The 25,593-nt window shown below is 43.3% G+C and overlaps 1 protein-coding gene across 1 annotated transcript; it reads right to left on the bottom strand.

Annotated features, from left to right (window-relative positions):
- Positions 1–14,539: 14,539 nt before the first annotated feature.
- IL19 (interleukin 19) lies at positions 14,540–23,381 on the bottom strand. The gene is made up of 6 exons (XM_049858572.1): positions 23,038–23,381; positions 21,359–21,505; positions 21,141–21,206; positions 18,721–18,873; positions 17,513–17,587; positions 14,540–14,654 (listed from the first exon to the last, which is right to left on the bottom strand). The coding sequence occupies exons 2-6, from the start codon at positions 21,500–21,502 to the stop codon at positions 14,556–14,558; spliced, it is 537 nt and encodes a 178-aa protein (XP_049714529.1). The 5' UTR covers positions 21,503–21,505; positions 23,038–23,381; the 3' UTR covers positions 14,540–14,555.
- Positions 23,382–25,593: the final 2,212 nt, after the last annotated feature.

The raw sequence follows: 25,593 nt of genomic DNA, 5'->3' as shown, positions 1-25,593 counted from the left end.
TCTCTGCCATGAAACTTTCCCTGCCTCACCCTAGCCTCTTTGTACATCCACATTTCCCAACACAAAATGAATTCCTCCCATCTCTGGACCTCCACCTCACCTTGTATGTATCACTTTGTGTTACCACAGTCAATTGTGATCTTTCGGCTCTATGTCTGTATCTGCCACTAGCCTAGGAACTCCCTGTTCACCTTTGTGGCCCCAACACTCAACGTTTTCTGGAAGGTGCTCAGTTAATACTTGATGACTATTGGATGAACATGTTGATTTACAATCTTTCTTTACACTATAACCTAAAGCCATGGGATTTCAGATTCGGTTGGACTTGAAAAGGTAAACATACAAACCAGTAGTTACTAAAAGCCTACAGTCAGAGCAGGATAGGAGTATGGGGAATGGAGAGGAGAAAGATAAGCTGGGCTGAGGTGAGAAGTAATGTTGGTCATGTTAAGGAGTATGGACTTCATCCAAAAACAAGAAGGATTTCAACAAGAAGCAACGTGATTTGATTTGCACATTAGAAATTCTACTTGAAGTAGGTAAAACTGGCACCAGGGAAACCAGCTATTACCATAGTCTGAGAGAGATTTATCGTGTCCTGAACTAGTAAAAGGAAGGATAGAGAAAACTGGCTAGGCTTAAGGGAAATTAAATAAGTAAAAATGTATTTGGAAACTGATTATATGTGTAGGTTATAGACAGGAAGAATCAAAGAATAATAAAAATATTTAGGTTGAACCACATGTAATTTCCAACTATGTAGGTAAAAAATGGTCTAATATTGGCAATATCATATGGTTCAAACTAATAATTATTATTATAAAGACAAAATATAGAGCATTCTAAGCAAAGTACCTAGCACATACTAAATGTTCTATACATTATTGTTGTCATAATACACACACGTATACACACACATATACATTATATACATATACATACATATAATGTATATATACATGTGTAATATGCATATTTTCATTTAATTCTCACAAAAATCTCACAAACAACATAAGATTCTTGGGAGTAGGAATTTTGTCAGTCTTGTTCACCCCTATATTACAAACACCTGGAGTGGAGCCTCGTTCATAGTAAGCTCTTAATAAATATGTTGACTAAATTATCATCTCTATGAGGTGGTGCAGTGGTTACATGGTTGGCTGCTAACCAAATGGTCGCCAGTTAGAACCTACCTGCTGCTCCACAGGAGAAAGATGTGGCAGTCTGCTTCCGTAAAGACTACAGCCTTGGAAATCCTATGGGGCATTTCTACTCTGACCTACAGGGTCACTATGAGTTGGAATCAACTTAACGGCAATGGCATTTATTTTTTATGAGATAGGTCTTACAATGCAGTTTTCAGATGAAGAAACTGAAGCTTAGGAGGTTGATGATTAGCTCAAGGTCACCCATCTGGTAAGTGACAGAGCTTACTAAAGAAATAGAATCTCTTTCTACTGTCATTACTGACTTGAGGATACTGAGGCCCCAAGAAGCTACGTGAAGACTCAAGGCAACAGTTAATGGCAGAATGGAGACTTGAACCTAGGTCTCCTAATTTGGAATTCAATACTCATTGCACTAACTGTGTGTCCTTGAGGAAAAGAGAGCATTGGAAGAGAGGTGGGGATGCAGGTGGGGATGCCAGGGAACAGGACTGCAGTTCTGCTTCTGGGCCCAAGTACAACTGAGAGATTGAGGCAGAGAACAGACCACCTATCTCTCCTGCCTGAGAACCTTCCTAAAATATTCAAAATGCTGAATTTACCGTGACAGAAAGAATCTCTCTCATGCTAACACTTCCCAGGGTTCCTGAATTATTGGAATAGTTCCATCCTACCACAGGCCACACCTATCTACTAGAGGATCTGTCTTATAAGCAATAAACAGAATGAGTGTAGTTATGGAATTTGTGATGCAAATAATGAACCGTTGCAACCCATCCTTAAATCAGAAGGCTTTCAATTTCCCAATATAATAAAATTCACTTCTCTTTAATTTGAGAATTAATTTTAATCACATCATGTGTAAGGACATGTTGATTCAACATTGCAAATGATTGCCAGGAATAATTGCAAATTATTGCCACGCTTCTATCACCCTCCCCCAAGTTGCCTTTCAAGGGCAGGAATGAAATATGATTTTACTGTGAGTCTCTGCCATTTGAAAGGTGGCTGCTTTCAAGATGTCAGCTCCTCAAGAGAAGACAGTGGCTGCAATCACACACTTCATGATTTAACTTGGGGAGGGGGGGCAGAAGGGCTCCCCTGCCATAAATATGTTGTTGTCAGGTGCCATCCATTCAGTTTCAACTCATAGCAACTCTGTGTACAACAGAATGAAACACTGCTCAGTCCTGCACCATCCTCACAATCATTGCTGTGTTTGAGCCCATTGTTGCAGCCACTGTACCAATCCATCTCATTGAGGTTCTTCTTCTTTTTCTCTCACATAAATATCTTCCCCGTAAAAGCTGAGGGTCCATGGATCTTCTGAGTTAGGGACTTCTATTTTTTTTTATCCCAGTAGCAAGAATTTGCTTACCTAACGATAGGCTGAAGTCTCTGGGTGGAACAAACAGTTAAGCACTTGGCTGCTAACTGAAAAGGTGGCAGTTCAAATCCACCCAGAGACATCTTGGAAGAAAGATCTGGTGATCTACTTCTAAAAATCAGCCCTCGAAAGCCCCGTGGAGTACTGTCCTACTCTGACACGTGTGGGGTCACCATAAGTCAGGGCCAACTCGATAGCAGCTAATGACAAACAATGATAAATTATCACTCCAAAACTCTTAGAGCTAGAAGGGGCTTCAACTACATCGAGTCCAATCCCCTCATTTTGTAGATGAGGAAGCTATGGTTCAGAGAGGTTATGTAACTTGCCCAAGGTCTCTCAGTTGGTAAAAGACAGGCCCAGAAGTTGAATTCAGTAAAGTGTTCTTTCCGTTAAATGACTTTCTTATGAGCTACTGTTCATATAGTAAACAGCTTCCCTTAAAAATGAGACAGAGAGAAGCTTTTCTCACCTCACAATTCTAGACGAAGAAACTAATCTTCAATGGAAAGAGCATAGAGAGTGTTAACACTGCAGATCACTCCGGACTGAGAGACAAGAGATGAGCATTCTAACACTGTCTCATCACCAGTTTCCAGGGTGACCTTGGGTGACCCAAGACTTGGGTGACCTTTCAGGCATTCAGTGTTTCATCAATGAAATGGAAATAAAACCTACCTTACCTGTCTGGCTCACTGAGTCGGCAGAAGGATTTTATAGCTATGCATGTTTATGTAAACCTTTATTCTTATAGGGCGATTTTTATCACTCCTTGCCTCTAATAGATGTTAAAAGCCGTTCTTTCAATAAACACTAAATACCCACTGTGTGCCCGGCACTGTGCTGGAGGCTTTGAGGATGCAAAGATGTCTAAGTCAGGTCTCTATCCCCTGGGAACTGACCTTTGTTGGAAGGACAAAGCATTTGCTTGCGCAACCACAAAGACAGTCAGTACTGTGACTCTTCAGAAAGTAAGTGCCCAGGAGCACAAAGGAAGGACGGAGTCCTTAGAACTGAGGCTGCCAGAGAACACTCCACAGAGGAGAGTTTGAGCTGAGCCATGAAGGATGGGCAGAATTTAAATGGACAGCGATGCTGGGGAGGGCTAGGGAGAAGGCATGAGTTGGGACACAGGGCATTCAGAAAGGAGATGGGCTAGGGCAGCAAGGACTGGCAAATGGGCAGTTGGTTGGAGGTAGCTTTCTTGTAAAGGAGCAATGGGAGATGAACTTGGCAATATGCCTGTATAACGAGGACCAGGAATGCCATGCCAAGGAATCTGAATTAGGACTGAGAGTCTAGAAATTAAGTCCTGGCTCTAGCCTTACCCTCATTTCACAATATGGTCTTGGGGAAATCACTTCCCTTCTCTGGGTCTCAGTTTCCTCATGAGAGAATAAATTAAATGATTTTTAAAGTCCTTTTCAGCTCAACCTTCCTGATTCTGTAATTCCGTATTTTTCCCCTGGGGCAATAGGCAGCAACTGAAGAGCCTTATGTTGAGGAGAGGGTGGTAAGAGCTGTGCACTAACTGTGGGATTCTCAAGGGCAGCACAGTGCTTGGCACATTATCAGTGCTCAAAAATGTTTGCTGAACGGCTTGCTATTGGTGACGCTGTGGCAGGTATATGGATAGGTGGGGGGTGTGGCTACGGTGGAGAGGCTGGGGGTATGTCTCTGAACATATCAACTTTAGTAAGTGGAATTTCAAAACTGGGGGTCAGCATATAATCAGCGCTAGTGTAATCGACTCAAGGGTACACAGCAACAACAATAACAGTGTGATTATAAAGATAAGCTGGACAGAGGGGAAGAAAGACGAATCCCTTCTTATGAAACAAACTCCGCTTCCCAACCAAGCCATTTTTAGGTAGGAACCAATTTTCTAGAAACCAAGAAGAAAATCCAGCTGCTCCTTCTTTCCCACGGCAAGTCCTGAGTTTGCAGCTCAGGGTTTTCCTTGTCTGTGACGTCATAGCTGCTGGCATCTGGGCATCCTGCCCAGTTGCATCACATTGCAGGGAAGCACACAGGCTCTGCTGGAGCAAGAACCTCGGCTCACTGGGTGGGCAAATGGAGGGCTTCCCCACTCCTAGGCCCGCAGTGCTGAGAGGCCGGCCCCACCTGCAGCCCTAGCTGCCTCCCCAGGAAAGGTAGGGTGGGGATGGGTGAAGCAGCTGACAATCGGAAGTGTAAGTTTTTTCAGTTCCCTGTCCTCAGAGCTGACAGCATGAGTGACATCATTTCCGTTTCCTGCATCTTTCCATCACGCTCGTTTAACCAGCCCGGCTTGCTCATTTAACCAGCTCTGGAGATTTCCTGTGACGTAGCTGGGTCCCCAAAGTTGGCTAACTCTTCCATCTTCCTGCCTTGCAGAGAAGGAGCCGCTGGGAAAATTCTCCCTGGGCTTGGAGTTGGGGAACAAAACTCCAGACAAGTCCTTGAGTCAAGAGAGTTTCCTCACCTGGGAAAATGAGGATATACTCAGTTATTTTCCATTTAATTCCACAAACGAGGATGGAGAACCTCCTGCGTGAGGGCGCAGAGTGGGATAACACAAGGATATCAACCGACCAACCAGTTGCATTCACGTCAGCTCCGACTCATGGCGACCACAGAACTGTGCTCTGTACGGTTTCCATGGCTGATGCTTCAGAAGTAGATCACCAGGCCTTTCTTGTGAGGTAGACTCGAACCACCAGCCTTCAGTTAGGAGCTTAGCGCTTAACTGTTTGCACTACGCAGGGACTGTGACACAAGGGTGCCAAGGTGAGAAAGACAGCTAGATCCCCAATAGATCCTCATACCATCATCAGGCAGACCCTCTAAGGCAGGGGCTCTTCACGTGGAAGAAGGTGAATGAGGAAAAACTGCATTTTATTTTACTAAACTTTAACCAAAAATTAACATTTTCTTTAATTATAAAAATAGGCAACAGAGGAATGGGGCCAAGATGGCGGACTAGGTGGACGCTACCGCGGATCCCTCTTGCAACAAAGACTCGGAAAAACAAGGGAATCGATCACATACATAACAATCTACGAACTCTGAACAACAAGCACAGACTTAGAGACGGAAAACGAACAAATACGGGCAGACAGCGACCTTTTTCAGAACCAGGAGCCAGCGTACCAGCCGACTACTTGGAAAATCTAGTTTCCCAGTGATGGCTCGGAGACAGCAGTCCATATCAAACCACATAAAGAAACAGACCATGACAGCTTCTCCAACCCCCCAAACAAAAGAATCAAAATCTTTCCCAAATGAAGATACAATCCTAGAATTATCAGATACAGAATATAAAAAACTAATTTACAGAATGCTTAAAGATATCACAAATGAAATTAGGATAAATGCAGAAAAAGCCAAGGAACACACTGATAAAACTGTTGAAGAACTCAAAAAGATTATTCAAGAACATAGTGGAAAAATTAATAAGTTGCAAGAATCCATAGAGAGACAGCATGTAGAAATCCAAAAGATTAACAATAAAATTACAGAATTTGACAACGCAATAGAAAGTCGGAGGAGCAGACTCGAGCAATTAGAATGTAGACTGGGACTTCTGGAGGACCAGGGAAACAACACCAACATAGCTGAAAAAAAAATCAGATAAAAGAATTTAAAAAAATGAAGAAACCCTAAGAATCATGTGGGACTCTATCAAGAAGGATAACTTGAGAGTGATTGGAGTCCCAGAACAGGGAGGGGGGACAGAAAACACAGAGAAAATAATTGAAGAAATCCTGACACAAAACTTCCCTGACATCATGAAAGACGAAAGGATATCTATCCAAGATGCTCATCAAACCCCATTTAAGATTGATCCAAAAAGAAAAACACCAACACATATTATCATCAAACTTGCCAAAACCAAAGACAAACAGAAAATTTTAAAAGCAGCCAGGGAGAAAAGAAAGGTTTCCTTCAAGGGAGAATCAATAAGAATAAGTTCAGACTACTCAGCAGAAACCATGCAGGCAAGAAGGGAATGGGACGACGTATACAGAGCACTGAACGAGAAAAACTGCCAACCAAGGATCATATATCCAGCAAAACTCTCTCTGAAATATGAAGGAGAAATTAAGATATTTACAGATAAACACAAGTTTAGAGAATTTGCAAAAACTAAACCAAGACTGCAAGAAATGCTAAAGGAGATTGTTTGGCCGGATGACCAATAATATCAGGTACCAGCACGATACAAGGTCACAAAACAGAATGTCCTGATATCAACGCAACTCAAATAGGGAAAGCACAAAAACAAACAAATTAAGACTAATTCTAAAAAATAAATAAATAAACAAAATAATACACACAACAGGAAATCATGGAAATCAATAGATAAACGATCACAATAATCAAAAAGAGGGACTAAATATAGGAGGCATTGAACTGCCAGATGGAGAGTGATACAAGGCGATATAGAAGGACACAAGTTAGGTTTTTACTTAGAAAAATAGGGGTAAATAAAAAGGTAACCACAAAAAGGAATATCAATTCCATAACTCAAGAAAAAAGCCAAGAAAAACGTAACAACTCAATAAACACAAAGTTAAACATTATGAAAATGAGGATCTCACAAGCTACTAAGAAAAACGTCTCAGCACAAAAAAGCATGTGGAAAAATGAAATGGCCAACAACACACATGAAAAGGCATCAAAATGACAGCACTAAAAACTTATCTATAATTACGCTGAATGTAAATGGACTAAATGCACCAATAAAGAGACAGAGAGTCACGGACTGGATAAAAAAACACGATCCATCTATATGCTGCCTACAAGAGACACACCTTAGACTTAGAGACACAAACAAACTAAAACTCAAAGGATGGAAAAAAATATATCAAGCAAACAACAAGCAAAAAAGAAGAGGAGTAGCAATATTAATTTCTGACAAAATAGACTTTAGACTTAAATCCGCCACAAAGGATAAAGAAGGACACTACATAATGATAAAAGGGACAATTGATCAGGAAGACATAACCATATTAAATATTTACTCACCTAATGACAGGGCTGCAAGATACATAAATCAAATTTTAACAGAATTGAAAAGTGAGATAGACACCTCCACATATATAGTAGGAGACTTCAACACACCACTTTCGGAGAAGGACAGGACATCCAGTAAGAAGCTCAATAGAGACACGGAAGACCTACTTACAACAATCAACCAACTTGACCTCACTGACTTATACAGAACTCTCCACCCAACTGCTGCAAAATATACTTTTTTTTCTAGTGCACATGGAACATTCTCTAGAATAGACCACATATTAGGTCATAAAACAAACCTTTGCAGAATCCAAAACATCGAAATATTACAAAGCATCTTCTCAGACCACAAGGCAATGAAGCTAGAAATCAATAACAGAAAAACTAGGGAAAAGAAATCAAATACTTGGAAAATGAACAATACCCTCCTGAAAAAAGACTGGGTTATAGAAGACATCAAGGAGGGAATAAGGAAATTCTTAGAAAGCAACGAGAATGAAAATACTTCCTATCAAAACCTCTGGGACACAGCAAAAGCAGTGCTCAGAGGCCAATTTATATCGATAAATGCACACATACAAAAAGAAGAAAGAGCCAAAATCAGAGAACTGTCCCAACAACTTGAACAAATAGAAAGTGAGCAACAAAAGAACCCATCAGGCACCAGAAGAAAACAAATAATAAAAATTAGAGCTGAACTAAATGAATTAGAGAACAGAAAAACAATTGAAAGAATTAACAAAGCCAAAAGCTGGTTCTTTGAAAAAATTAACAAAATTGATAAACCACTGGCTAGACTAACTAAAGAAAAACAGGAAAGGAAACAAATAACCCGAATAAGAAACGAGAAGGACCACATCACAACAGAACCAAATGAAATCAAAAGAATCATATCAGATTACTACATAAAATTGTACTCTAACAAATTTGAAAACCTAGAAGAAATGGATAAATTCTTGGAACAATACTACCTACCTAAACTAACACATTCAGAAGTAGAACAACTAAATAGACCCATAACAAAAAAAGAGATTGAAACAGTAATCAAAAAACTTCCAACAAAAAAAAGTCCTGGCCCAGATGGCTTCACTGCAGAGTTCTACCAAACCTTCAGAGAAGACTTAACACCATTACTATTGAAGGTATTTCAAAGTATAGAAAAAGACAGAATACTACCCAACTCATTCTATGAAGCTACCATCTCCCTGATACCAAAACCAGGTAAAGACATTACAAAAAAAGAAAATTTTAGACCTATATCCCTCATGAACATAGATGCAAAAATCCTCAACAAAATTCTAGCCAATAGACTCCAACAACACATCAAAAAAATAATACACCCTGATCAAGTGGGATTTATACCAGGTATGCAAGGCTGGTTTAATATCAGAAAAACCATTAATGTAATCCATCACATAAATAAAACAAAAGATAAAAACCACATGATCTTATCAATAGATGCAGAAAAGGCATTTGACAAAGTGCAACACCCATTTATGATAAAAACTCTAACCAAAATAGGAATTGAAGGAAAATTCCTCAACATAATAAAGGGCATCTATGCAAAGCCAACGGCCAATATCACTCTAAATGGAGAGAACCTGAAAGCATTTCCCTTGAGAACGGGAACCAGACAAGGATGCCCTTTATCACCGCTCTTATTCAACATCGTACTTGAAGTCCTAGCCAGGGCAATTAGGCTAGACAAAGAAATAAAGGCTATCCAGATTGGTAAGGAGGAAGTAAAGCTATCACTATTTGCAGATGACATGATCGTATACATGGAAAACCCTAAGGAATCCTCCAGAAAACTACTGAAACTAATAGAAGAGTTTGGAAGAGTCTCAGGATATAAAATAAACATACAAAAATCACTTGGATTCCTCTACATCAACAAAAAGAACACCGAAGAGGAAATAACCAAATCAATACCATTCACAGTAGCCCCCAAGAAGATAAAATACTTAGGAATAAATCTTACCAAGGATGTAAAAGACCTATACAAAGAAAACTATAAAACTCTGCTACAAGAAATTCAAAAGGACATACTTAAGTGGAAAAACATACCCTGCTCATGGATAGGAAGACTTAACATAGTAAAAATGTCTATTCTACCAAAAGCCATTTATACATATAATGCACTTCCAATCCAAATACCAATGTCATACTTTAAGGGAATAGAGAAACAAATCACTAATTACATATGGAAAGGAAAGAACCCCCGGATAAGCAAAACTTTACTGAAAAAGAAGAAGAAAGTGGGAGGCCTCACTCTACCTGATTTCAGAACCTATTATATAGCTACAGTAGTCAAAACAGCCTGGTACTGGTACAACAACAGGCACATAGACCAATGGAACAGAATTGAGAATCCAGATATAAATCCATCCACGTATGAGCAGCTGATATTTGACAAAGGCCCAGTGTCAGTCAATTGGGGAAATAATAGTCTTTTTAACAAATGGTGCTGGCATACCTGGATATCCATTTGCAAAAGAATGAAACAGGACTCATACCTCACACCATGCACAAAAACTAACTCCAAGTGGATCAAAGACCTAAACATAAAGACTAAAACGATAAAGATCATGGAAGAAAAAATAGGATCTACCCTAGGAGCCCTAATACAGGGCATAAACAGAATACAAAACATTACCAAAAATGATGAAGAGAAACCAGATAACTGGGAGCTCCTAAAAATCAAACACCTATGCTCATCTAAAGACTTCACCAAAAGAGTAAAAAGACCACCTACAGACTGGGAAAGAATATTCAGCTATGACATCTCCGACCAGTGCCTGATCTCTAAAATCTACATGATTCTGTCAAAACTCAACCACAAAAAGACAAACAACCCAATCAAGAAGTGGGCAAAGGATATGAACACACATTTCACTAAGGAAGATATTCAGGCAGCCAACAGATACATGAGAAAATGCTCTCGATCATTAGCCATTAGAGAAATGCAAATTAAAAGTACGATGAGATTCCATCTCACACCAACTAGACTGGCATTAATTCAAAAAACACAAAATAATAAATGTTGGAGAGGCTGCGGAGAGATTGGAACTCTCATACACTGCTGGTGGGATAGTAGAATGGTACAACCACTTTGGAAATCCATCTGGCGTTATCTTAAACAGTTAGAAATAGAACTACCATACAACCCAGAAATCCCACTCCTCGGAATATACCCTAGAGATACAAGAGCCTTCACACAAACAGATATATGCACACCCACGTTTATTGCAGCTCTGTTTACAATAGCAAAAAGCTGGAAGCAACCAAGATGTCCATCAACGGACGAATGGGTAAATAAATTGTGGTATATTCACACAATGGAATACTACTCATCGATAAAGAACAGTGACGAATCTCTGAAACATTTCATAACATGGAGGAATCTGGAAGGCATTATGCTGAGCGAAATGAGTCAGTTGCAAAAGGACAAATATTGTATAAGGCCACTATTATAAGATCTTGAGAAATAGAAAAAACGGAGAAGAACACATACTTATGTGGTTACAAAGGGGGGAGGGAGGGAGGGAGGGAGAGGGCTCTTTATTGATCAATCTGTAGATAAGAACTGCTTTAGGTGAAGGGAAAGACAACACTCAAAACAAGGAAGGTCAGCCTAATTGGACTGGATTAAAAGTAAAGAGGTTTCCGGGATAAAATGAAAGCTTCAAAGGTCAGTGAAGCAGGGGCTGGGGTCTGGGGAACTTGGTTTGAGGGGACTTCTAAGTCAATGGGCAAAACAATTCTATTATGAAAACACTCTGCATCCCACTTTGAATTGTGGCGCCTGGGGTCCTAAATGCCAGCAAGCGGCCATCTAAAATACATTAATTGGTCTCAACCCACCTGGAGCAAAGGCAAAGGAAGAACACCAAGGTCACACGACAACTAAGAACCCAAGAGACAGAAAGGGCCACATGAACCAGAGACCTACATTATCCTGAGACCAGAAGAACTAGTTGGTGCCCGGCCACAGTCGATGCCTGTCCTGTCAGGGAGCACAACAGATAACTCCTGAGGGAGCAGGAGACCAATGGGATACAGACCCCAAATTCTCATAAAAAGACCATACCTAATGATATGAAAGCGACTAGAGGAATCCCAGAGACAATGCTCCCCAGAACTTCTGACGGCACAGGACAGGAACCATCCCCGAAGACAACTCATCAGGCATGAAAAGGACTGGTCAGCTGGGGGGAGAGAGATGCTGATGAAGAGTGAGCCAATTAAATTAGGTGGACACTGGAGAGTGTGTTGGCAACTCTTGACTGGAGGTGCGATGGGAAGATAGAGAGAGAGGGAAGATGGCAAAACTGGCACGAAACGAGAGACTGTAAGGGCTGACTCAATAGGGGGAGAGCAAGTGGGAGAAGGGAGTAAGATGTATGTAAACCTACATGTGACAGACTGATTGGAATGGTAAATGTTCACTTGAAGCTTAATAAAAATTAAAAAAAAAAAAATAGACAACAAATACAAGCCACAATGCAATACTTGTGAGTTTGTCGCCAATAGAAACCACAGATATTTCTCTATCACATAACAGTTGTTTCAGATATCTCAAAATGTCACTTACATTCATCACTCCTCAGACATGTCAGTAGTGTGTAGACCCGCTGTTACATCTTGTTAATTAATACATTCAGAAACAGGCACATTTATTATATATTACATATTTGTCATTTTCCTATTTTGATAGTTGTATTTTAATACAATTGGTTTCCTTTGTAATCCTATGTCTTTTGTGCATTTAGAAACAGTATCCCGAGTAGGGTCCATAGGCTTCACTGGTATGCCAAAGGGGTCCCGGGCACACAAAAGGTTAAGAACCTTTGCTCTAATGTCAGGTACAAAGGTATGGTGACCTACCTTCCCAATTGTGACAGATGATTTGAGGAAAATGAGGCTACTTATGGGTATGTTGGGAGAAATGGTTTCCTCGAATTCAGCGTTTGTGTTCACCATAAATATTTGGGGAGATGGGGGAAGTTGAGATTACTTCTGAAGGATGAGAAAGATATCAGGGAAGGATTCTTGGAGAAAGTCTGGTTTGAGCAAGGCCTTGCAGGACTAATGGCTTTGTGGGCTTTTGGAATGGACATAATGATGGCCAGGGCAGGAGGACCTGACTCCTCAAAGCAGGAAGAGCTGGAACACAATTTTGGAGACCAGAGAGCAAGTCTGCCTCTTGTCCCTGAGTTTGGGGCCCGGTGGGTGTTGGATGGGGTAAGGACGGTGAATATTCACAAGGAGTCAGATTGCAATAGGCTGCCAATGCCCATGTGAGGAAGTTCTACTCTGAGACTTTCCATTTCTAAAAATTAACCACTGTTTTCCTTTGGTAGCTATCTCAGAATCTAGATCTACCTCACTCCACAGCAGAGGAACTCGATAGACTTGCTTATGGATGCGTTTCCCTAACTCAATCCAAAGCACTTTTTCATTCACTGAGTCACTGCAATGGCACTGGGCTGGACTGGGAGTCACTGCAGAGACACTGCGCCCTCTAATGTCCAACAACTCTCACATTAGACACCATTTCTAGCCACCAATAAACCAGAGCTGTTGTCATCGGGTCTATTCCAACTCACACTGACCCTATAGGATGAGTAGAACTGCCCATGGAGTTTCCAAGGAGCACCTGGCGGATTTGAACTGCCGTCCCTTTGGTTAGCAGCCTAGCACTTAGCCACTACGCCACCAGGGTTTCCAGAGTAATGTATACAAAGAGCTCATCTCAGCACCTAGCATGTGGCAGATGTTCCATGCCAGCTGTTATGGTCATTTTTTGTGTTCTGAATCATCTGAGGAATGCCTTTCTAAAAGTTAGTGCCCATTTTGGTCTCTCCCCACTGGAGCCTGGGACCTGGCCCTCTACCCAGGGTATCCCATGCCTGTGGGCTGTACTCCTTCAGCTTTGTCTCCACAACAGCCATCCCTTGTCCAGAAATACCATCTCCCTACCCAAAACTCATTGCCATCGAGTTGACTGTGACTCATGGCAACACCAGGCGTGTCAGAGTAGAATTCTGCTCCACAGGGTTTCAGTGGCTGATTTTTCAGAAGTAGATCCCCAGGCCTTTCTTCTGAGGCATCTCTGGGTGGACTCAAACAGCCAAGCTTTCAGTTAGCAGCCAAGCATGTTAACCATTTGCACCACCCAGAGACTCCACCCACTCCCTAGCCCTACATATATATCCACGGGGAAGGATTAGGGTCAGGGAAGACTGGGACCAGTAAGAAAGAAATGATGGAGAGAGACAAAGAGAGAAGACAGAGACACAGAGAAAGAAAGGAGATCAGAATAATGTCCAGTGGTCAGTGGTCAAAAGCCCTGAGTCCCATCTTCTTGATCATTATAGGGAGGAGAGGGTCCAGTTTAGAACCCTTTTCTGCACTAACTTGCTTTGGGCACCTGGGTAAATTCTCATTCCTCTTTAGTCCTCAGTTTCCCCATCTACTTATGTTCTTGAAGGCCCCTTTCATTTCTAATACTCTCCATTTATGGTTCCTTGGCTGACCCTTCCTGAATCAGAAGACTCTTCTATTAATCGGTAAAGAACAGAGTTTATTCAGAAAAATCAGTCAGTACAATATGCACTACAGGATCTCACTCAGCTCACATCACAGACATGGAATAAGCAACTTCAGAATAAATTAGAGAAAGCTGGCCCTTTCCTTCCAGGGGGGCCGGAAGGAGCTTCCAACAGACGTATTTCATTATAAATACAACAGTAGACTATTTGACTATGTTTGGGCGGAGTCAGACAGCCTGAGAGGTTTTTAGCTGCAGGGTGAGATCTGCTGAAGCCCAGAATTTTCCCTACAATGCCCCAGCCTTGGAAGACAGAACATCGAATCAGAGAGGTGTCTTCAAAAAGCCCCTCATTTGCATAAAAACGGCAGTCTTCTCCACCTTCCTCCTCTTCAAAGTTGGATTGTCTTCCACAGGAAATCTCACAGGGGCTATTCCTCTCTTGGCATCAAGCTGTAGAAGTTTCTGAATGGTAATTCTTGTCAATCCAGGCTATAAAGACATCCAGCTCTCCCAGGGACTTGATGGCGGCAGAGCGGACCTCCAGCTGAAACCAGTGAAACCATCGTAAGAATCTGCCTTCATAGACTGAGCAATAGTTTCCAGATCACCTCTCCTACGCTCTGCTCTCCACAAGGCTTTCTTTTTATTCCTCAAATATATCTGCAGAGCATGCAGACTCAAAATTATTTTCCTAGCAGGCAACCAAAATTTTTTTTCCATAAACAAGCAGTTAAATTATGTCAACTCCTTATAAACAAAATGAAAATTCTTCATTCTTTGTCCTCTTTTCTCCCCCCTTTTTTCCACACTACCCTTGCCCAACTGGTCAGTTCTTCCTCTGGTTTTCTTTTTTACACCAATTTGCTTTATTACTTCTGCTTTCCCAGGATGTCTTGATCCTAGTGGTGCTATGCAGTGAGGAGACAGAATATGTTGTCCCCATTTGACATTAAAGCACTGAAACCTCAAAGAATAAGTTTCCCGTTCAATGTCACACAGATGGTTAATAGCAGAGCTGGAACTAGAATCCAAGTTTCCCGACTGTCGTGGATTGAACTGTGTCCTGCAAAATATCTGTCAATATCTATCATCCCAGTATGGTATGATTCTCTACCATTTTGTCATCTGTTGTGATTTCCCTGTGTGTTGTAAATCCTATCACTATGATGTAATGCGATGTATTAGTGACAGTCATATTGATGAGATCTACAAGATTAGATAGTGTCTTAAGCGAATCTTTTTTGAGATATAAAAGAGAGGCCAGCAGATAGACAGGGGGACCTCATGCCACCAAGAAAGCAACACCGGGAGCAGAGCACACATCCTTTGGACCTGAGGTTCCTGTGCAGAGATGTTCCCAAACAAAGGCAAGACTGATAAGGAGGACCTTCCTCCAGAGCTGACAAAAAGAGAAAGCCTTCCCCCGGAGCCAGTGCCCTGAATTAGGACTTCTAGCCTACCGGACTATGAGGCAATAAACTTCTCTTTGTTAAAGCTACCCACTTGTGGTATTTCTGTTATAGCAGCACTAGATAACTAAATAACTGACTTATCCAAAAGCTAGACTGCATGGTATTGAATCCTACCCCCACCACTTAGTGGCTGTGAGAATTTAGTCAAGGGATTAAATGTGTTTGTGCCTTGGTTAGGAGTCCCTGGGTGATGCAAATGGTTAACACTGGGCTGCCAACTCAAATATTGGAGATCCAAGTCCACCCAGAGACACCTTGGAAGACCGATATGGTGACCTACTTCTGAAAATCAGCCACTGAAAGCCCTACGGAGCACATTTCTACTTTGACACACATGGAGTCACCATGAGTTGGAACCAACTTGATGGCAACTTTTTTGTTGTTTTGTTGTTGTTGTTGTTGTTGTTGTTGTGTTGGTGACTTCGTTTCCTAATTTACAAAATGCAGGTAATGACACCTACCTCATATGATATCATTGTTGTGAGGAATAAATGTGTTAAAGCTTACAATGTGCTTAGAGCAACACCTGGCTCATAGTAAGAACAATATGACTCTTGGCTACTGTTATTAATAATACCCTACAGAGCCTCTCCACAAAGACCTTCTACCTCCTTGCTCTCCAAAGCAACAGCATCATTTGAGAGTGTGGTCGAAATGCAGGACCTCAGGCTCACCCTAGGCCTACTGAATCAGAATCTGCATTTTTACAAGATCATTAAGTGATCCACTTACAAGCACAGCAGGCTCTGCCTCACCACACAGAGAGCTGATGACAGTTACAGGACACAGTGACACCCGCAGAAAACGAATTCCACACATGTTGTTGTTAGTTGCCATCAAGTTGCTTCTGACTCATGACGACCCCATGTGTGCAGACTAGAACTGCTCCATAGGGTTTTCAGGACTGTGACCTTTTGGAAGCAAATCGCCAGGCCTGTTTTCTGAGATGCCTCTAGGTGGATTCAAACCACCAACCTTTATGCTAGTACTTGAGTGTTTAATCATTTATGCCACCCAGGACACCCGTTCCACACACGTTGTTGTTGTCATTGTGTGACGTTGAGTCGATTCCAACTCACAGCGACCCTGCAGGACAGAGTAAAACTGCCCCATAGGATTTCTAAGGCTGTAATCTCTACAGAAGCAGATTCACATCTTTCTCCCACGGAGCAGCTGGTGGGTTTGAACCACAGACCTTTTGGTTAATAGCTGAGCACTTAACCACTATACCACCAGGGACTCCTGTTCCACAGATACCAGCTTACAACTCACTGGGGCCCTTTGCTTCCTCTGCATCACCCCATCTTTACACAATATGTGCTTTCCCCCAAAGCTTAACACAGGTTAGGCCTGGTGTCAGGGGCAGATTATCCAATAGGCAAGGTAAGCACCATGCTTACCTTGCTTACCTGAACGCCTGTAGTGAACAAGTTCACATTTTTTCACTACATCAAAGATTCTCTTTATAGGTATGGCTGGCATCTGTCTCTCTCCCAACCTTCACGGCACCTTCCTACAGAATCAAAGCCTCTTTTCAAATTTACAATCCCTGACAGGGGTGAATGACCCAGTAAACAAGCTAAGCACTGGCTTACTTGTGCTTACTTACTAATCTGTAGTGAACAATTTCACATCTTTGATGTGATGAAATCCATGTGAGATTGTTCGCTACAGGTGATCTGGTAAGCAAAGTAGCACCGTGCTTACCTTGCCTACGGGATAATCCACCCCTGCCTGCTATATTAGACTATAAGGAAATGGTGGAGGAGTGGTGAGGAAGGAAATCCAGGGAATTCGCAAGTGAGGTAAGACCCACACACTTGCAGATGAATAGAGTTGGGAAGGGATGCGATAAACACTGAGAATCAGATTGGTGCGCGCTCTGTCAGGCTCCCACCTCCGATCCTCCCATCCTCTTCTTGGCCCCTACCTGATCGTAGTTGTTAATAATGGTTCTGGTGGCACTGATGGCTTCCTCACTGCAGGGACACAGACTCTGCTTCTTCTGTGATGCGGGGAACAGCACAGTCAGAGGACCTTCCCACCCCAACCCAGCCCTACCGCCACTTCTCCCCTTGAGGGCAAATGTTTCTCCTCCCTCCCTAGGTGAGAGTCCCAGTGGAAACTCAGGTAGGAGCAGCCAGGGAAGGTAGGGCTGTTTGTAGCATCACGCTGGGTTTGGCTTTTACATCTTCCAGGTTTACAGCCCACAGAACTGCAGGCGCCAGAAGAGCAGGCACCTGTCCTGTTACCGCTCTGTGAATTCCATACCCGGCACGAGAGGCACTCCACAAATATTTCTTGGATTAATTGATCACATAATTGGTTAAATGAGTCCGTGTGATTGGCATCATTGCCCCTTCTAATAACTTTAGGATCTGAGGCCCAGAGAGGTGAAATAATGTGCCATAAAGTCACACAGGATACCATGGGTAGGGATGAGGCTAGAACTCAGGTTCTCTCCTGAGCTGAGTTTTTGTTGTTGTTTTTGTTTGTGATGTTTGTTTTTATTAGCTCACACTGAATTTATATGCAGTTCTTAGGGATAGGCTATACCAAGGAACTACCAAGACGTTAGAATCCCCGGTGGGGCAAATGGTTAACACACTTAGCTCAGGCCCACCCTGAGATACCTCAGGAGAAAGGCCTGGTGATCTACTTCAAACAATCAGCCACTGAAAGCCCTACAGAGCCCAGCTCAACACTGACGCATTAGGGTCGTCATGTGCCAGATTTGGCTCAACAGCGACTAGTTTCGGTTTACTGAGAGGTTAACTGATATGAAAACTCAAAAGGGCCAAAAAACAGCCAAAGAAACTTGGAGTGTGCGTATGACAAGCCTGGAATCCTTGGCATGCCTCCCTCCCTCAGCCGCAGCCATCACTTAAGGAATACTCTGACATAAGCCGGTCGCCCCGAAGGATTATACATGAGGAAACCCAGGTCTGGTGAAGTGCTGGCCAGCAGGAATCCCTGGGGAAGGAGTGAGTGACCTCTGGAAGAGGTTCTAGAGAGCTCTCCCAGTGGATGGCAGGGCAGAGAATGTCTTCTCAGATGGCTGCCTGTGGTCACCATGTCCTGGGCCCTCCCGGGGCAGACTGGGAACAGATGCTTGGGACCCTGATGGGGGTGACTCACACAGGGCTGCACAGTCCTCTGCAGGGGGAGGAAAGAATTGGAAATGCTGCTGACTTCTCTCGAGATCTGGAGGCTCAGCTCTTCACGGTGCTTGAACACTCTCTTCATGTAGAATTCCAGGAGCTCCCTAGTCATGCAGCACATGTCTATGGGCTACAGACACAGATTAGCCAAGTCCCCAGGAGGCCCCCTTCTTTGATTATCTTAAAAACCAAAGCAGCCTATTGGGGTAGGGGCAGCAAGGAGCAAGAGAACTAAAGGCCATTTTCTAAAAATCATAATGGTCTCAGAGCTTTCATTCCCTTTTACCACATCAAAGCTGCTTACAATGAAGGTGCTAAGGAGAGACTCCTCTCTTTGTGTGGCCTGGAATCCAATCATAGCATAGAAATGTCTCTACAGCAGCTCCATCGTGGCATAATTTAAACCTTCCAGGAATCAGGAGCCTCTCCTCTGAGAGGATCAATGGCTGAGCAGCTTTCTTGGAAAGTACTTCCTTATATTACACTGAAGTCTGCCTCTCTGTATGTCTCCCATCCATCAGGGCATATTTATTCAATAGCTGTTGTGTGCCAGGAGTTATGCTAGGCAGATCTTCCTTCAGTTGTTATGACACTGTGTTCAGCCAGCTCACCACCCCTGCCACTCCGCTGTGGATCACCCTGCTCAGTCTCCTCCCATTTGTCCTTTTTAAACTGCAGGCATCATTTGGATGGTGCTGAGATTGTCAAGAATGGAGACTGACAGCTGCGGGAATCAGATCAGCTGCGTAGGTTCCCGCCTGCAGTGTGTGGCACTCTCTAAGAGAGGGCTCTTGAGGAGGGCTCCCAGAGAAGCTGGCCAGGCTAAGCTCCCTTCCAGCAGCTGGCACCCTGCCCTGAGGGCTAGGGAGTTATCAGGTAGAGGATTTATGGCTCCTAAGAATGTCTGGCTAGGGAGGGGTCTACAGGGTATCCATCTTCATTAACATGAAAGAAGCAAAGCCTTGTGGCCCCACAGACAACTTTTCCTAGATAGCAAAAGCTACTTGCCCGAAAAATCCTCTCTGCCCCGCTCCTGTGGGCTCCCTTAACCAAAGAGGCAAAACGTTACACACCTGTTTTCTCAAAGATTATGTTACTAGAAAAAGGAACACAATAAAAGGAAAACAGGAAAGAAGGAAAGGGGGAAAGAAGGGAGGGAGGAAAGGAGGGAGGAAGAGATGGAGGAAGAAAGGAAGGAAGGAAGGCAGGAAGGAAGGAAGGGAGGGAGGGAGGGAGGAGATAAGATAAAGACTTCAGTCCTTACCTACCCTTTCCTTACCCACATCAGATGTTTCTGGAACTTGAAGAGGGGAGAGCTTTGAGATGAGGCAAGAGACGTAAGGGTCTATTATTGGCTCAGCCACTAACTAGTTGTTTTCCCTCCCAGGGTCTCAGTTTCCTCACTTGAAAATGATGATTTTGGAATAAATGATCTTTTGGGTTCCTTCCACCTGTCCCTTCCTCTGAGCCTGTAATAGAGTTGGCTGGAATATTATCTAGTAAGTGGTCACATCTGTTTGCCACAAATAACTCAGGCCAAATACTGCCCTAGAAGAATTATGGAGGTGTCTCTCTCACTCTTGCAGAGAAGCCTGAGGAGAAAGTAACTCATTACAGATATACTTTACTCTCAGTCACATAAGTGACTTGTAGAAATGTTAACAAGTACTGCAGGAGCTCACTTGCAAAGACACCTCTCAGCGGCCCCTTTTGTAAAGTGGTTTATCACTTCATAAGCCAGCTGTTTTGTAGCATACTTCCTCTCATCACATCTCGTCTGGACTACTGGACTGATCTCCTCACTGCCTTTCTTGTCTCGAGTTGCCCAAGAACATTATCAGACTGTCTTTTTAAAATATTTTGCAGTCATATAACGTCTTGGCTCCAAAACCTTCAGTGACTCCCTGCTGCCCCATCACAAGATTGAGGCTCAGCCTGGTCTTTGAGATCCTCATAAAATGACTCCAGTGTGTCTTTCCATCTCATCCCCCACCAGTCGCCTCCATGTTCCTCACACTGCAAGGCGGGTCTATGGACTGTCCTCTGACACACATTCCTGCCTTCACTGATCTTGTACCCATCTGCCTACGCTCCCAAAATCCCTTCCTCTCTTTTTCCCACAAACCCAAAACCTAGTCAGCTTTAAAGTCACTTGTTCATTTTCTCACCTCCCTCATGAAGCCTTCCAGAATTATCCCAAGACACAGAAACCCTGTCCCCTTTTAGCCCCCAGCACTCCTAGGCCCTCTTCTTTAATCCTGACAGTCTTAAATCCCCTGGGGCATCAGTGTACCCTAAGACATCAGTTGACAGATGAGAAGCCTGTGTCTCTAGAGTACACCAGAGATTAGGAAAGAGCAGAGGGTATGGTGTAAAGATAAAAATAGAGCAACGAGCAGACAGTACCTTAATGCTGTGCAGGTTGGACAGGATAGTGACATTTTTGAAGGTGTCATTCGCTTGCTATGGAGGGAAACATAAGAACAGACACAGTGATGAGTACTCTCTGTTCTCCTGAGACACAAAAGGAAATGAGAAGGAACTTGCTTCTCAAGCTGAGATACAAGAAGGGGCATATCCTCTTGTCCACACCTTAACCCTGAACTCATACTCACGATGGCGCCTTTGATTTCTTGGAAGCTCTCTTTTACAGGGTTCATGTCCATGGAAGGCGGACATCTCTTGAGACTTCGGGCATGCACTGAGCACAGGAAGAGCATCGTGCCCAGGAGACAGAGGGAAACAACCTGCATCTTCATGTCCTGCAGGGTTCCGGAAGGAGGGAAGTCACTAGCTGCCCAGCCAAGAGAGAGAGCAAGCAACAAAAGAGAGGACCCTGCTTGGCTTTCCCTCTGGGCCTCCAATGCAGGCCACACTGTGCCCAAGAGAACAGGCTCAGCACCTCAGCCTGGTGGCCTTCCAGGGGCATGTGTCTCCTCCTCATCGAATTTGAGCCTTTCCTCCCAGCCCCCATGTCCCAACCTCCACCCCAAGAAAGCATGCTACAGTGCTCTCCCCTGTCCTAAGGAGAATATTTGTGTGCTAATTTTTTTTTAATCACTCTGCCATGAGTCACCACAGCTCACTCTGTCAATTGGGGCAAAAAGCTTTGTTTTTAATAAATTAAACGGGAAGAACTGGATTGGTAATATGCCCTAGGAATTAGGAATTATCTCCCTCTGACTCTTTTCAGCATTAGCTCAAGTTTTACCCACAGAGCTCAGCTTCACAAGGTAAATCTTATGCCAACACGTGTGAATTGACTGTTACTCCAGCCCAGAGCACTCCACCCAGCAAGCTCTCGTTTGCATCCGGGTGTGTGGTAGGGTACATGCAGTGTGGGGGGCAGTGGCAGGGAGAGGAACACCAGACATAGGAAGCCAGCCGAGGGGGGCTTCAGAGCATAACTACAAACAGCATAGGGGTGAGAATGTGAACCACAACTGCCCTTGCCCCCACCCCACCACCACTCCCCAAAATGTCTTTGGGACTCCCGGGCTCCTCCTCCAGAGGGCCAAGAAACAGCAAATCCCATTTACCAGTTGCTATCGAGTTGATTCCAACTCATAGTGATCTTGTGTGTTATCGAGTTGATTCCAACTCACAGTGATCTTGTGTGTTTCAGAGGAGAACTGTGCTCCATGGGGCTTTCAATGGCTGACTTTTCAGAAGTAGATCACCAGGCCTTTCTTCTAAAGCATATCTGGGTGGACTTGGTTAGTAATCTAGCCCGTTAACCATTTATACCACCCAGGGACTCCGAAGCCCAATTAGAAAACCATTTTTGCCTTGTTTCTCCTTGACTTGGCATCATCCCACCAGTGGGAGGGTGTCTATTGAAGCCTCACTATGTGGCAGGCATTATCTCGATATCATCCCATCAATGGGAAGGTGTCTATTGAAGCCTCACTATGTGGCAGGCATTATGCCAAATAACTTGAGTTTTCTTTTTCAACCTTTCTCTTTCTGGCAAAACAAAGGAAGGAGATCCCACTGGCAGAGAGGTCTGTAGAAAGTATCCCAGAGCTCTGTCTGCTCCAAAAGTAACGTAAGTAATCTTAGTAGATTCTTACCCCCTTCCTTCCTTCCTTCTTCCCTCCCTCCCTTTCCTTTCCCCCTTTTTTCCCCACTCTCCATCTCTTCTCATTGAAAATAAGGTACTAGAAAGCTCACCCTGTGTGGAGTACGCATCCCCATCCTACCAAACACCCAGCACCTGGGACACACACACAGTGCTAGCCGGCCACCCACCTGCATCTGAGAAGGCCAGAGTCAGGAGGGCGATGGAGGGTACCTGCTGAGCTGCTCCTCGCGTCGCCTGGTCTCCTCTCTCAAGGCTCTGTGCCACGTGGAGAGGGCTGGCTGCTTTTATGCAGGTGGCCAGGAGGAAATGCCATCAAGGTTTACTGGGTGGGTCTGCCTTTGGGAGATCGTTTTTCCCCGCGTTTTCTTAGCATCTCATTTCCTTAATTTTTCTCCTTTCTTTCTTCTTTGCAATACTGCTGATTAATCATTATTAAGAAATGCCTCTTTCTTCTGGGTCCTGACATGCAGCCTGTAGGAAAAATAGACTTCCCATCTCCATGCAAATGAGAATTTCTTGCAAGGCTCTGTCCATACAGGAAGAGTCCAAGTTTGGTCACTTTTCTGCTAGCTGTAGCCTACAGGCAGACTCAGCAAAGTACTGTCCTGTCAGCCTCTCCTTCCCAGCAGCCAACCCAGGACAGCCTGCAGGTGTCTCTGGCACCGGCACAGTCATCCTCCTGATGCCTCACATGGCCTGGAGCCACCACCATGTGCCAGGCATTAGCTGAAAACTTTACCTGCACTAAAAAACAAAAAAAAACGCAATGCCATATTTTGTTTAATTTCACGGGAACATTATTTTTCCTTAGGCATGCAAGGATCTCTTTGGACATTATCTCTTTCCTTGTCATCTTGTTCCCTGGAGGGTCCTTTCATTCTCAACTAATGCAGAGAGGGAACATGAGAATGGGAAGTGAAGAAGCTTACGAGCAGCCAGTAGCAGAGCCAGGAACAGAGTCTGGAATTCTTGCCCTTGAGCCAGAAGGCCCTCTATATAAATTACTTCTTTATACAAATTCTACACCATGAATTCTCCAAAAGGATCAGGATTCTAGGTGTTGGAAAGTTAGGGTATAAAGAGTGTCCTCTCCCAACATGAGCTCCCAGTAGAAACAGGATTTATTTTAACCAAATGAAGCAATTTTGGGATGGGGACAACAACAAGAGACCCCATTGGCCCTACGGGCACAGGGCTGGTACAAAGAGTAGAGCAGATCTGGCGGTCACGTAGCCAGACAGGGGAGACAGAGATGTGGGCAGGGCTCTGGCAGAAAAGAAAGAGTAAGAAGGAGAATCAGGGCCTTTTTTACAGCATAGGTTCCCAGAATGGAGCCTCAGGGACTAGAAGCCTTGTTGTTCAGCTTCGTGGGCATAATGAAATAACATGTGTTGAGTGGAGCAATAGATTGTGGTGGTTCGCAGTCTAGCTCTAGATTCAAACCCTAGTTCTACTACGTCTCTGTGAGACTCTGGACATGTTGCTTAAGACACTCCTTAAGCTGGTAAAATGGGTAAAAATAAATGGTGAGGATTTGAGTTACTCAGTGCACCTGATCCATAGTAAGTATTCAGTAAATTAATATTATTTATCATGATGTTGTGTGCCAGGCACTTGCAAAAGGGCCAGACACCTTAGTTAGGAGTTAATGGGCCCCTCAATTCCTTCTGGGGTGAGGAGAAAGAGCTGGCCTCACCTCTGGAGGTGACCCGCACCCCCACCCCCAATTCCCCGGGGTGCTGTTTTCCCAGCATGGCCTTGAGCCTGACCAGCTCATCTCTCACAGATAGTAGCCCAGGCCCACATGCGAGAGGATTTCCTCTGGCATGGTTGATCAAAATTGGTTTTTGTTGCTGATGACTGGAATGCATATAATATGCTATAGGTTTGGGCTCTACACACAGAAATTCTGAAAAATTCCTCTTCATGAGGTTCCTGTCAGAAAAGAAGAAACTATATGATGCATTGGTAATTGAATATATTGCATTATTAAGTACATTTTTCCATTTTGACTAGATTTTAATAAAAGTGAAATATTTGGCTTATAATTTTACATGTCTGGTGACTGGAAGAATTCTCAACAGATTTGCTTCTGGCTTCATACATTTCAAACCTTGTTTCTCCTCCAATCCCCACATATTTCCAGTGATAAGAGTCGGCACAGTGGGTGGAAAGACTATTTCTAGATGTCATTTTTACACCACCATGCCTAGTAATATCTTAACCACACACAGGTGTGAGTACAAACCATGTAACTATATGGTCTCAACCAAAATCCAAATGCATCCTCCAGTTGACTGCTCCTTAGAGAAATGCTCCAAATGTTGTAGACTCTCTAATGTCGTCTGACACGAGAAGTGTGAGATCTTAACCGGTAGAGGTTAGAATGCCTTCCTTTTGTGGGTTTTACAAGAGCAGATACCATGTGAACACATTGCTAGGGCCTTTCTGGAGGGCTGGAAGGAGGCCTGTGGAAGTGAGGAGCCCAAACCCAGGCTTCCTTAGCTAGACGGTAAATGTCCCTCTGACCATGACCCCTTGGACAATGCATTGCATTTACTTGTACTTTCTAATCTTAGTTTGTATTTCTTTTATTGTAGTAATTATATATATATATATAATTAAATATAACAAAATATTTGCCATTTCAACATTTTTACATAAATAATTCAGTGACATTCATCATTTATACTATCATTACCATTGTTCATTTCCAAAATTTTCCACACTCTTATAAGTTTTTGTTTTTAATCAAAAGATTTCCAA

This window comes from Elephas maximus, chromosome 18, assembly GCF_024166365.1.
Source record: "Elephas maximus indicus isolate mEleMax1 chromosome 18, mEleMax1 primary haplotype, whole genome shotgun sequence".
NCBI lineage: Eukaryota > Metazoa > Chordata > Mammalia > Proboscidea > Elephantidae > Elephas > Elephas maximus.
The sequence above is the reverse complement of the archived record's forward strand: the minus strand, read 5'-3'. Positions and strand labels throughout refer to the sequence as shown.

Excerpts from the sequence above, each read along its gene's own strand:
- IL19 (XM_049858572.1), bottom strand. The coding sequence starts at position 21,502 with ATGAAGATGCAGGTTGTTTCCCTCTGTCTCCTGGGCACGATGCTCTTC. Across the intron at positions 21,207-21,358 it reads AAGAAATCAAAGGCGCCATC|CAAGCGAATGACACCTTCAA; the intron begins GTGAGTATGAGT and ends TTCCCTCCATAG. Across the intron at positions 17,588-18,720 it reads AGAGGACTGTGCAGCCCTGT|AAGAAGCAGAGTCTGTGTCC; the intron begins GTGAGTCACCCC and ends CCCGCATCACAG.